General features: G+C 40.7%; 2 protein-coding genes across 2 annotated transcripts in view; one reads left to right on the top strand and one right to left on the bottom strand.

Moving 5' to 3' along the window:
• TRAPPC3L (trafficking protein particle complex subunit 3L) overlaps nt 1-11,094 on the top strand; it is a gene marked incomplete at both ends in the record, with an annotated part of 50,021 nt that extends 38,927 nt beyond the window's left edge. Inside the window, 2 exons of the mRNA XM_080938210.1 lie at nt 7,329-7,514; nt 10,975-11,094. Coding sequence (XP_080794336.1) covers nt 7,329-7,514; nt 10,975-11,094 — 306 coding nt within the window. The remainder of the gene's footprint in view (nt 1-7,328; nt 7,515-10,974) is intronic.
• CALHM5 (calcium homeostasis modulator family member 5) lies at nt 856-4,965 on the bottom strand (the record flags this gene model as incomplete). Its single annotated transcript, XM_080937534.1, has 2 exons — nt 856-1,245; nt 4,426-4,965. 2 exons carry the CDS (start codon nt 4,963-4,965, stop codon nt 856-858), a joined length of 930 nt encoding a protein of 309 aa, XP_080793660.1.
• Nucleotides 11,095-12,489: the final 1,395 nt, after the last annotated feature.

Below are 12,489 nucleotides of genomic sequence, written 5' to 3'. Positions count from 1 at the left end.
CAATCAGAAACCTGAAGAAAAAATCCCACTAAGCCCTGCCTGTGTTCTACCCTGACCTTAGAATTTTTAGCTTCCCAAGTTATGAGAACTATTATTTGTAAGCCACATCATCTGAGGCCTTTGTTATAGTAGCCCAAAGAAACTGAGACTTACCCACAACACCTCGGGCACCATGACCTGGACCAAAAATTTTAGTGCGAAATCTATAAAAGTGATTTTCAATTTTAAAACCAGAAAAACTACTTTAATATATAATATTAATGTACTTGTCTTTACATCATACAGTCTTCTGTGTACCTTATGTGATGGCCTTTTTATGTAGAAACTGTCCTGTGAAGGTCTAAGTACCTACCACCCACAGCAGTCATGAGGCATCCCTGTCCCCAGGCAGGCTTTCAAAAATTGGGGAAAATGCAGGAACCTCTGATTTGGGAATGGAGGTATTCTGTAGAAAGGAATGTTAATTAAATGGAAGAATTCCTTCCAATTTAAAAGGTGTTGAATATATTTCTGAAGGAGTTCTTGATGGCTACTATGTGGATACCACTGTGTACAGACAGACCTCTCCCTGAATATCCTGGTAGATGCTTGCAAACAGTGGCAGACCACCTTGCCAGACTCTGAGGACCAAGTCATAAAATCTTAGAGCTTGGACCAACTGTTGGACCTCCTAGGCACAACCCTTCACCAGGTCAAAGTGTTTGTTATCACTCAGGTTTCCCACTGTGTTATTATCTACTAAAGAAGCTATGATGGTGAGAAAAAAAATGCAGATTCTGGTTGTCATGGAAACAGCAGAAGACTCAATAGGAATGAATGTACCTCTGAATATCTGAGCCAGGCATGGTGGATGATTCACAAACTCTGGGCAGTACCCACAAGGATCATTGTTGTCTCTTCCTCTTGGGGGTTTTGTTCCAGGCCATCATCTACCACCTTGTGGAGGGTGCTGTAGTGCTCACGGTCTTGGTGGAAGGAGTGAAGTTCAGATGCAGCCTCCCAGGCACCAAACGAGGGCATGGGAAAAGGATCTGGCTTCTTGTTTTCAAAAAAGCATTTGAGGTTCCTTTCGCTCAGTTTGTTGGCACATTCCAGGAGTTTGTTTTCTAATTGCTCCTTCTCCCTTTGTGCATATGTCTTCCAAAAACTCAGCTGCAGATAGCTGACTTTAGATCTGCAGCGTGCATAACAAGTGGTCAGCAGGGAAAAGAAGGATGCTGAACAAATCAGGCACCATCCTAGAATCTTAAGAGCAAAAAAAAATATTGAGGACACAGAAAAGCAAAATGGCGTCTCAGGGAGATGGATAATGTTACAGGACAATATATAACTACATTAATACTGTAGTCGTTACTATCATCACATTTGAAGTTATTCATCTTAAGTTTAAATGCTTTTTGACGGTTAACTCAATAGTCATTTTTCTACTCAAAACTGTTGCTACGCAAAGAAAAAGCCCGTAGGCTGACAAAGGGAAGAATAACAACTTACTACTAAAGCACATCAAGGTAGTATTAGTAGAAGAAGCAATTCTTTCTAATGAGTCATGGTGGTCACTTGAATGAATGATCAGTTTGTTAGACAGGTGTCCATGTGTTGATCAATGAGTGTTGTGTGATTTTCCCATGTGACTTTGGAGAGAACAGCAGCCACTCTCTGGGTCCATTCACTGCCCACAATAAAGAAAGAAAAGAGATAATGAAGTAAGGCAGAGAGAGAGAGAGAGAGAGAGAGAGAGAGAGAGAGAGAGAGAGAGAGAGAGTGAGAGAGAGAGAGAGAGAAGACATAATGCAGTAAGGCCAAGAGAGAGAAAAAAGGCTGGAGGTTATTTCAAACTTTAAGGATTATTTTTTTCTTAATTTCTAAAATTAGAAAAAGCAAACTCTTTTAAATAAGAATGATCCTCTTTTTTTACTTTAAAAGCAAAAGCCTATAGTTAAAATATCTTCTAAATTTGTTGCTTCAGCTTAACTTTTCATAAGTTGAATTAATTTTACATTTGAGTAACTAATAGATTTCTTGTAAGCATCCCCTGATTTCAGTTCAAAGAATTCATGAGCTTAGTGAGAACAAAAACAATAACCAACAAATGGGTCCATGTAGATCAGAACTTTAGCTTTAACTCAGTGGTTCCCAAACTCTGGTCCAGAAGTAAGGATACCAAAGGGTCTCAGCCTTTATGTAAATGACATTCCTCGGGTCAAACACCCAAAATTTCTCTCACCATGGGTACTCCCTGTGCGTCAGTCTCTGCTATGATATCAAGGTTAGCCATTTTAGAAAGTATTTTGGGTGAAGCTAATCAGTTCTATCTGTTACCTACCTGTTTTCAAGCATCTCTTTCTGTTCTGTGATAACCAAGTGGGGCACAGTCACTCCTGTGTGAGAGTCCTTCTTTTCTGCTTCACTCATCAGTGGGCTTGTGGTTGACTCCATCAGATCTTCCTCTTTCTTTCCACATCTCCTTCTTCTTCCCTATGACTGGACCCCTGTGTATAAGTCATTCTTCTCTACCTGAGCTAATCCTGATGACTTAGAAACTATATGATCAGCTTCGTATTCTTTCTTTCTGACTGGTGAGTCTTGTCCTCCTCTTAGACTCATAGCCCCTAGAACTCCAGGTAGAATGTGGTGATTGCACCCATCCCTGCTCCTAATTCTGTCTTATTTGTCTCTTTCCCCCAAATCCTGGCAGTTTTCTCATCTTGGAATACTTAATAACGTTTTAAAAGCTTTATGACTATTTATGTCCATTATCTCTAAATAACTTTCCACAATAGGTATTATTGTTCCCTACTATGAGAAAATTGGAGTTCAGAGTTCTATGTCTCAGAGCTGGGGAGTGGCAAGCATCAGGATTCAATGCCAGCTGACTCTGACTGAGCTCTTTCCACGACTCAATTCCACCTTCCTTAAGAGCAGACTCATCCAGCTGGGTTTCTTATTGCTCTACCCCGCCCATAAATGCATGCACTTTTCCACCTCCGCCTACATGCCCAATTATTGTTTTGGACTGTGTGGTGCCTGCTGCCATCTGAACTCATGGTCAGCACCTGCTATTGCTACACCTCCCTTTAGCCACATTGCTTGGGCATCCTCCTGTAGGGCCTTCTCATTCCACTGGAGTATCAACAGGCCTCTGTGTCCAATCTCAGCTATGCCCAGATGAGCATGCTTTCTTTGAGCTTTTCTTTAAAGAGCTTACACAGTGAGGAGTGTTTGGGGTTGGCACTGGCTGAATGGAGCCCGGTGTAAGTCTACAGGTGTAAGCCATGTGTCATTCACACTATCATAACATTTGAAATGAATACCTTCCTTCAACAAAAGAGGGAAGACACTCATAGGAGCCGGGCCTGTTCAACCTAACCTATGCTTTATAGATTAAACAAAAGAGTTTATTTAGGGAAATTCTTTGACTTAGTTTATGAAGAATATAGCTTTACTAGTAACCATCTTATATTGTAGAAGCCAACTTTGCTTTGATGTGTTTGTTGTAAGGGCAAGCCCTTGCTAAAAAAGTAAGTGTGTGCCTGTGCATTTATCCAGAAACCAACACTATTCCTGAGAAAGGATGACTCCGCTGACTTACTCCTACGTCTTTTGGCCTCGGAAATAAGAAATCAGCTTCACTGCAAGGTTAGGCCAGCACTGTGCACGTCAGATACTTGGCAACATAACTTTTTCCTTCCTCATATTGATTAGTTGAAGCTGGAAATGACTGCTCACAAGGAAAACAGCTCTCCAAATTCTGAGCTTCTAAAGTAGTATGAGAACTTCCCTAGTCATATGGCACAGTGAGTAAAAGCCATGAGCTCCCCCAGGGAACGTCTCTCTTTACCAAAGAGCACATAAAGGCTGTTCAGTCCATTTTATTTGGGAAAAATCCCAATCCTGACAGCATTCATGCATAGCAAGACCAGTTACCACTGTGGTTACTCAGAGAAATCTCTATGCTAATTACACCACATGCTACTTTGAAAATGTGGTCGAAAATTTGACTCAGCTGTATTTCAGTGGATAAATAAGATGTGTCTGTGGTTTTTTTCGAGACATCAGCTTGAAAATAAATAATTTATAGAAGACAATAATGCTTAATTACTGCTCAGGGTCAGCACTCAGTGCCTGGCTTTCTGTTCTGCATTATTTACAGAGTCAACCCAGAGAGAGAGTTTTGAGCACTTAAGTTTCTACATATGCATAAGCCAGAGGATATTTTCTCTTTGGAAATGGAGACTACACAATCCAATCAGCAATTTTACTGAGCCATCTTGTCCCTAAAAAAGCTTTTCCTGAGAGTCTCTTAATGCTACATCATGTTCCTATTTCTACTTAGTGTCAAAATATCCTAGCAAGACTCAGACTGGCTGACACAGGAAGGAAGACAAAGAAGTTGACACTGGGAGCAAAAGGCATCTTTGTCCTTACCTGAGACTGGGCCTGCAGGGACAGTCTCACCTCCTCACTGTCCATGGCTGCCATTCCACTCTTACCACAGGACACTTTGTGCAGCTCTTCCCAGCACTCTTTGGGCTTGCCCTTGCAAATCATCTCCAGGAGCCTGGTGCTTCTCGTCCCGCTCATAGCACATTCATAAAACGTCCCATTAAGCAAAGCCACAGAGAGCCACATCACCGGAGCCACCAGTGAACTCAGTGTGATGTGGCCCAGGACGTAGAAGAAGCGGCAGCAGCGTCTCCTGGGAAAGATTTTTCTGGGGTTCATACAGCAGCCAGTGAAGAGCCTCCACGCCTTGTTATTCAGAAAAAATCCAAGGATCAGTAACACCCAGGCTGGGGCAAAGAGGAAAACCAGCCCATAGGCAGTATTCTCAACGCTGCAGGGGCACTTAAAAGCCACTAGGGAGAAGAGCCGTTCGCTTCCCACCGTGAGCAAAGCCATGAAGCTGTAGCCAATGGCAGTTTTCTGGTTAAGAAAAAATTTTAAAATGCTCTGAAAAGCATCCATGCTGAAGACACACACGCAGGAAGAGGGAAAGACTTGGTCTTAACACAGCAACTGTGGCTGTGGCTGAGGGTGGAGCTCTTTCAAAACAGCAGTCCTCCTCTGTCTGCATCCAGCCAGATAAGGAAACAATGTCATTCCCCAGGAATGCTTTATTTCCCAACAACGTTCAGATTATGCCTCCTACTGGTGGTTGCTGACACTCGAGGACAGCCCAAAACATTGAAAAGTAAACGCAGGTTCCTCATACTTGTCTTTGCACGTGCTTTTGATTGCAAATCGAAAATTCTCATACAAATTATAGTATAGAAATTTTCCAGTGGAAGGCTCAGTGCTTCCAGAAATGTGTTTCAGACACTGACCGGTAGCCAAAGCCAATCTCCAGACCCAGTGTTTCATAATAGGTTTCTTCTCTTGTTCTGTGCCCTAAAATTTAGTAGACAGGGGTTCTGGCATCCTAAAAGGGCTTCCTTCATTAGAGACTTGAAACATAGTTCAGGGGGTGGAGTTATTACAATTTATATGAGAAGTTTAATAATTACACAGGCTCTTAGAGAAAAGGAGACACCCTTGTTTCTCTTCATGTAACTTCTTGATTCATATCATAATAAGCTTTGTTTTTCTTTGTTCTGTTTTTCTTTTTTTCTTTTTGGTGGGAGGAGGGTCACAAAGAAAATCCTTCTAAAACAGATGCCAAATCTGCATTAGGATACCTTCCAGGCTCCAAATTGTGCATCATTTGGTCAGTTGGACTATTGCGGAACCTGGACTATTGCATGTTGTTTCATACCAGAACATGTTTCTGTCTAAAGGGCGTCTGCCCCATCTACACCCCACTTTGTTCACTTAACAAATGCTAGCTGAATTCGGGTTCTTGTTTTCTAGGGCTGAACATGGTGTCACACCTAAATTGGAAACTCTCTCAGAAGTTTGACTTGCAGGTAGCTACTGAATTTGCACCATGTTATGGTCAGTAGGACTGTGAATGGGAAGTCCTCCTGTCTGCTAAATCAGCCAATGTGCACATAAATGAATATTTTTGTAGTTCACATTATAAGTAATTTAAGAAAATTGCTTTCATTTCTCTCCTACTCTGCTCTTCATTTTAAAATTAAGATAATTAACACCTTTGAATGATGGCAGCACATCCGGTTGTCAGATTTCCTTGAATAAGCTCTAGCAGCTTGGCCTAGGTGTTTTGTGAATGTACTTGTGCCTTCCATTAGGAGCCAAGGATCTAAAAGGCTACAGTCTTCGCTGTTCTTCTTACTTCTTTAAATAGCAGATTACACATTTGTTAGAGTTATGGTTTAAAAAAGAATAGAAAAGCCACCAAGAGGGCTGCATGGGTAACGGTGTTTTCACTAAGCCTGACCACCTGAGTTCTATCCTCAGAACCCACCAAGTGCAAAGCTCCCAGTTGTCTTTTGACTGTGTGCCATCCACACAGACACACACTAACAGGCAAACAAACAAATGTGGAATAATGTTTCAAAACAAAGCCAGTCCTACACTGCTCAAGCACCACTTGAAAACCAAGGCAGGAGGAAGGGAAAGGAGCGTGAAGGAAGCTAAGGTCTCTTCTCCTTTTCTCTAGGACGCACGGTTCTTTGAGCCCTGCATCCCAGCAGCCACTTTTGAAACTCAATTGTCATGCATTTATGTTGTTCCAACCACTTTCCCTTACTCCTCCTCAAAGAATTGACACCTACAGTATAATTATGATAATCTCGTGTGTTCAAAAAGATGTTCTTGTGTCTAATCTGCCCAAGGCATACTCTCCTTAGACTAGTGATCCCCTGTTGTGAAACATGTGCCCGGGATCACTTTTAACTCTGATATTATGTCTTACCATGATCAACGTGATATATCCCATGATGCTGTGTTGATGATTAATGATCTTTTTGGGTCTCAACAGCCTGAAGCCTATGTGTTCTCTACGAAGGTTATTGGAAATAATTCTGTTTGTCTGTTTGAATTGGTTTGGTTTGGTTTGGTTTTTGAGACAGAGTTCCTCTGTGTAACAGACCTGACTATCCTGGAACTCTATAGACCAGGCTAGCCTCGAAGTCACAAAAATCTACCTGCCTTTGCCTCTGAGGGCTGGGATGTACTAACATGCCTGGCTAGAAATAATATATTTTACAAACCATATTGTTTCACAAAACAACACTTCAGGATGTTCTATAAAAATAAAAAATAATTTAAGAATCACACATGGCATAAGGCCGGTAAACTGCACAGATAACCGTGAGCTCAGACATCCTGACCACCTGCTCTGCTTGGCAAACCTGGCATAGGCTATTGGCTTATCTGAATAAGCCCCTGTTGAGACTAAGTGCTATAATTTTCTCTCTGTTTAACAGGTTGCTTTCAAGATGTACTTGGGAATTACACCGAGTGTGACCTGCCACAATTCAAGCAGAAATGAATTTTCCCTGATTCTACACAAAAATCCTCTGGCAGAGTTCGTAGAAGAGCTGCCCGCAGGGCGATCTACACTGTGCTACTGCAACGTGCTCTGTGGGATCATCAGAGGAGCCTTGGAGATGGTAAAGCACGTGTTTCATCCTGTCCTGCATGTTAGCCAACCATTGCTGCCCTCAACATGCAGCAACTTCAGATGAATTCACAGTCTCTAAAGATGGGAAATCCTGTTACTACACGCCTGTGATCTCAGTGACTTGGTAGGAGGGTCAGGACTATAAGTTTAAGGCCAAGTCTGTGCTATAGAAATCGAATCCAGCCTCATCCCAGGCAATTCAGTGGGATCCAGTATTAAATTTTAAAAACTGAAATGGAACACTTAGGAGTTCGCCAAAGAAAAAGAAAAGAAATCTGGAAGATGGCTCAGGACACACCATTTAGTGAAACAACCTGACTTCCGTCTTTAGAACACACATCATGCACGAGCAGAGCGGATTCCTACAAGTTGTCTTGTGACTTTCATTCACACTGTACATATGCATGTGTAAACATGCATACACTAAATTAATTAATTTAAAAAACAAAGAATTCCAGGACTTGTACTTCAGGTAGCTGGGACTGATGATCTCTTGAAACCTAATTTACATGCAACATCAGCTCTATCCTCTTTAGACTCGCTGATGCTAGAGAATCTATTAACCGTTTCCCTCTGCCTCAGTGCCTTGCAGGCCTCCATAAAGTTCCTTACCACATAGACCTCTTTGTAGATCTAATCACAACATGGCAGTCTGAGCTGCCAACCTTGGTGCTGTGTGGGAGGAGAAGAGTGAGGGCATGTGTTAGGAGAGGCACAGGTCAATCCAGGTCATTTCTGATTTCACCGCTGAGATATTCGTTGGTAGCTGAGACAGTTATTAGCATCTGTAAAATGTCAGGCACTGAGCTTGCAAAGGTGGATGAGATACACAACCTCTTGCTGCTCATAGAGAATCTCCCATCTAGATTAAGTAGTCATGTGCAAAAAAAAAAAAAAAAGTGTGACAAAGGGCTGGCGGGTGTGGGGGGGGGGCGGATTCTAAAGTAAGAAAGAATCCATACAGTCATGAATGAAACTCTGAACTGGCTCTTTGAGGAAACAATGGTAGTTAGGTGAAGGGCTTGGGAAGAAGAGCAAGATGAAAACAACAGTGCATGTAGAAGGATCAGAGTATTCAAAGACTTCTCCAAATGGAAGAACCAGACTACAATGGGAACATCTTAAGTTCTTTGATAAAAGACTGGATTCACATGACAAGCTTAGAAATTCAGTCCTCTAGGTTGAAAATACTAGAGTAGATACAGATTCATAACCAAGAAAAGGAGAGTTTAAAATTTGTGTTCTAGAAATTGCATTCTTTTGTCAAGCAGAGGAGATTATACACAGGAGGGTGAATGCTGAGGGTGAACAGGTGCTAAGTTTTGGTGACATCAAGTGGAATAGAAGAAATCCCTGACAGTAGTAATCAGTAGGTGACACTAGGCAGCATGTGTCAGGGTAGAACAGACCAGACTCAGGTGTCAGCTGGCTGAAAAGGTCAAAGTGGAGACAAGAAAGATTGAAAAGTGCCCCTCAGCTTTCTGAACAGACCACAGGGAAATTTACACACTTAACCAGTAGAACAAAACTAAGAGGGTTGGCAGTGACACAGGAAGAGCTCAAATCTGAACCCGATAGTATTGATCACAGGTGCTCACCGCAATGCTTCGCCCAAGCCATTTTATTGTGTGACTGCACATTACTGAAAAGACATCAGCACAGACAGAAACACCTCAGGAGCATCTATGTAGCAGGAAGAAAGAGGAGCATAGAAGAAACTTTAGGAAAACAGACAATAGTATGAAGTTAAACAGAGCACATAAAGACTACAAAAAATAATTAATAAACAAACAAATAAATAAATAAGATAAAGGATAAAGGTTAAAAGTTCTCAGAAATAGGAAATGCTAGAAAACACCAGGAAGCAGACTATTCCAAGATTAACAAGAGCAATTCAAGCAATTAATAGCACTTACCAAGGCATTAAAGAGTACCTTGATGAAGAAAAGAGGAGGGAGAAGAGAATCTCTCAGACTGGAGAAGGGGCAGCAGATGGTGCTGAGACAACAGTCTTGGTCTTTTGTTTTTTGTTTGTTTGTTTGTTTGTTTTTTACAGTCTTCTTTATTAGGATGGTAAAGTTTGTTCCTAACCATTCTAAATCTATATTGTTGACCTACACCATAAGGATCCATACTTGTAATTTTATTTGTAGAAATTAAGGAAGGGATTATAAAACTGGACCCCCAAACTACAAGGCAACAGAGATAATAAATCCCATGTGTTTTCCTTGCAGATCTTTTATATTGTGTCCTAGACTGTGTTAGATTTGATCTGCAGCAGTACACAGCAAGCAAAGGGAAGAGAAGAATTCTAGGAGGTTACATTGAAAGGGGTAACCATTCATCTAAAGCAGAAAATAGAAGTCTCCAGCCTTCATGGGTAATTGTTGACCATTTAAGCTGACCACAAATGTCAGAAATCATGTGATTTCACATGTCCAATGAGCTTCAGCATAGTCTTAGGGTTTTTCAATGGATTTTCTGTTATATTTTCTAAGACATAAAAATCATATGGAAGAAAAATCAGAAATTAATTATAGGCCCTGTATTTCAAAGTAGAATCCACTCTTTTTCATTGAATGGTGGGTGACAAAGATTTATACTCTTTGTGAACCAGATAATTTGGAGGCCTGTGGTTTAGAAAATCCAGGCTCATTGCCTAGTAGTTCTTTATCGAAGATGAGAATGTAAGGTAAGGTTCAATAAATATTAATTAATTGCCTGCTAGACCCAGGAGTTTTTCACTTACTACTTGCTTCTACTAGTTACCCTTACCCATTTATCTTCTTTATCCCAATGACTAAAAATAACTTTGATCAAATGCTCTATTGAAAGTAGGTCAGCAATGTCATGCTGCTCTTGCGTGAACACATTTTAATGAATAGAGAAGCCCTTGGGCTTACTTCATTGTCTGGGAAATGGGAAATGCTTTCAAGTTGAAAAGAAGGCCTAGCCATCAAATATTCATGTCTGTAACTCAATATCTAATTTTATATTTATAATGTATTTAGTCAGTATTTTTCAAAGCTCTCAAAGCCATAGACAATTGCTAAATGTTGTTAGAATAAGCAATTATATTGCTTAGCTAATGACAGAACTCTTTATGGCAAATCAGCTTGAGAGGAATCATATAAGGACTCACTTCTCTGAAGTTTCTCTTGGCCAACTACCCAGAGTGCGATCTATCTGTGAGTCAGGAACTTGTATTCTTCCTGTGATAGGTGAACAAGTCTGAGCTGCTCCTGGACTCCCTCATTCTTCTTTAAGTGCCCATACCACTTTGATGACATTTGGCCAGGCTCCCTCTGGATGGAGAGCACAATCCAAGGTTCTTTATTCATAACACAAATGTTTCTTATCAAGGCAGAAATATGGAAAAACAAAGTGCATACAATTGATTTTTTTTTAAATAACACAAGTCTGTTAAGTTTTTCTTTCTTCTTTCCTAGGTTCATTTGGCTGCTGATGTTACATTCTTGCAAGACAGACTAAAAGGTGACAGTGTGACAGAAATTGGAATAACATTTCTGAAGAAGCTGGATGAGAAAAAATATAGACGGAAAACATGAAGAGTAACATGCAGAGAGCCCCGGTGGCTGGCTGTCCAGTGAGCATTCGCTAAACACACAGCCACAGGAATTGTGCATTGCTTTGATGGCATGGGCTTTGTCAGGCTTATAAATCTTGCTGTGTATCACACACTTTTAGCAGCTTCAGATACAAGTAACTTCTTATAAAACAGTAAGCATGAATTCCCCCACATATTAAATCCATCCTCAGCCAATCTATCTATTCAATTACTTGTGGCAATAGAAAACAAGAAGAAGAAGCACCTCCTATACAAGCAGTTAGGGCCTTGGCTCTTTTCAATAAAAATATAGATGAAATGATACAGCATTAGAGGGAAACAGACTACAGAGATAGTATGTAGCAGCTATATTTGCAGCATTTCTTATAGACATTATTAATTATGAATGTGATTTTTCTCACTTATTGTCTTGGTTTATTGTTGGGGTACATATTGTATGAAGGTATGTCTTTGTATATTTAATTGTTAATTCTGTACTGGCAGAAAGTTAAATGCTGGTGGGATTCTGGTATTGCCATTTCTATGGCCCGTTTCCAGGTTTCCTATTTCACAAATAGTTGTTCTTCCTCATTTGCCTAAAGCAATTTAGAATATATCAGAGATTGTCTTACTACTGATTAGCTATAATAGATATCTGGCAGCCAATGGCTGGGCCGGAGGTAGAGGGTGGGACTTCAGAGATGGAAATGCTGGGAGAAGATATGAGACACAGAGATTCAGCCAGTTGACTCAGGTGAAGAACCAGGACAGAGAGGAGCAGAGAGCTTCCTGTCATGTGGCACGTGGTAGGTTAGTTAGTCCAGTTACATTTAGAGTAGCTGGGAGACTTCCCTAGCTAAAAGGCCTAAACCATAAAGTAATTAAAAAGCCTCCATGTTGCTAAAATATTAGCATGTCCACAAAAGTCCTGCTGTGGCTTATGACTTCAACTACTCTCTAGTTATAACAGAGAGCCCAGTTATCTTTCTGAATGCCAAATTATATTTAATTTCAATTCATTTAACTTTAAACTTTAATTTTTTTAATTTGGAGATGACTAGTATCAACCAAATATATAAGTGCTCATGATATTTGGCTGCTGGAACCCTTGAAGATCAAATCAAATGGTCTTGAGTCAGCATGCCCTAGCTCTCTTAAATATGCCCTGGTCCTATAGGGTACCCCTGTTAGACTCTGCCTTCTCTCTTGTGTTGGCAACCTAGCCATCAAACTCACCACTCTGAAGGCAGCTTTTCCTGATGTTCCCAGGGACACTGCATATAGAACTGGTGAAGGCACCAAAATAAGTACCATTCCTTGACTTTTACCTCATCATCCTGGATTGAGGGAAGTATCTTGGTGTTGAATTTCTGATATTGAAAGTGACTCATATACA

Source organism: Micromys minutus, assembly GCF_963924665.1.
Source record: "Micromys minutus genome assembly, chromosome: 25".
Taxonomy (NCBI): domain Eukaryota; kingdom Metazoa; phylum Chordata; class Mammalia; order Rodentia; family Muridae; genus Micromys; species Micromys minutus.
The sequence above is the reverse complement of the archived record's forward strand: the minus strand, read 5'-3'. Positions and strand labels throughout refer to the sequence as shown.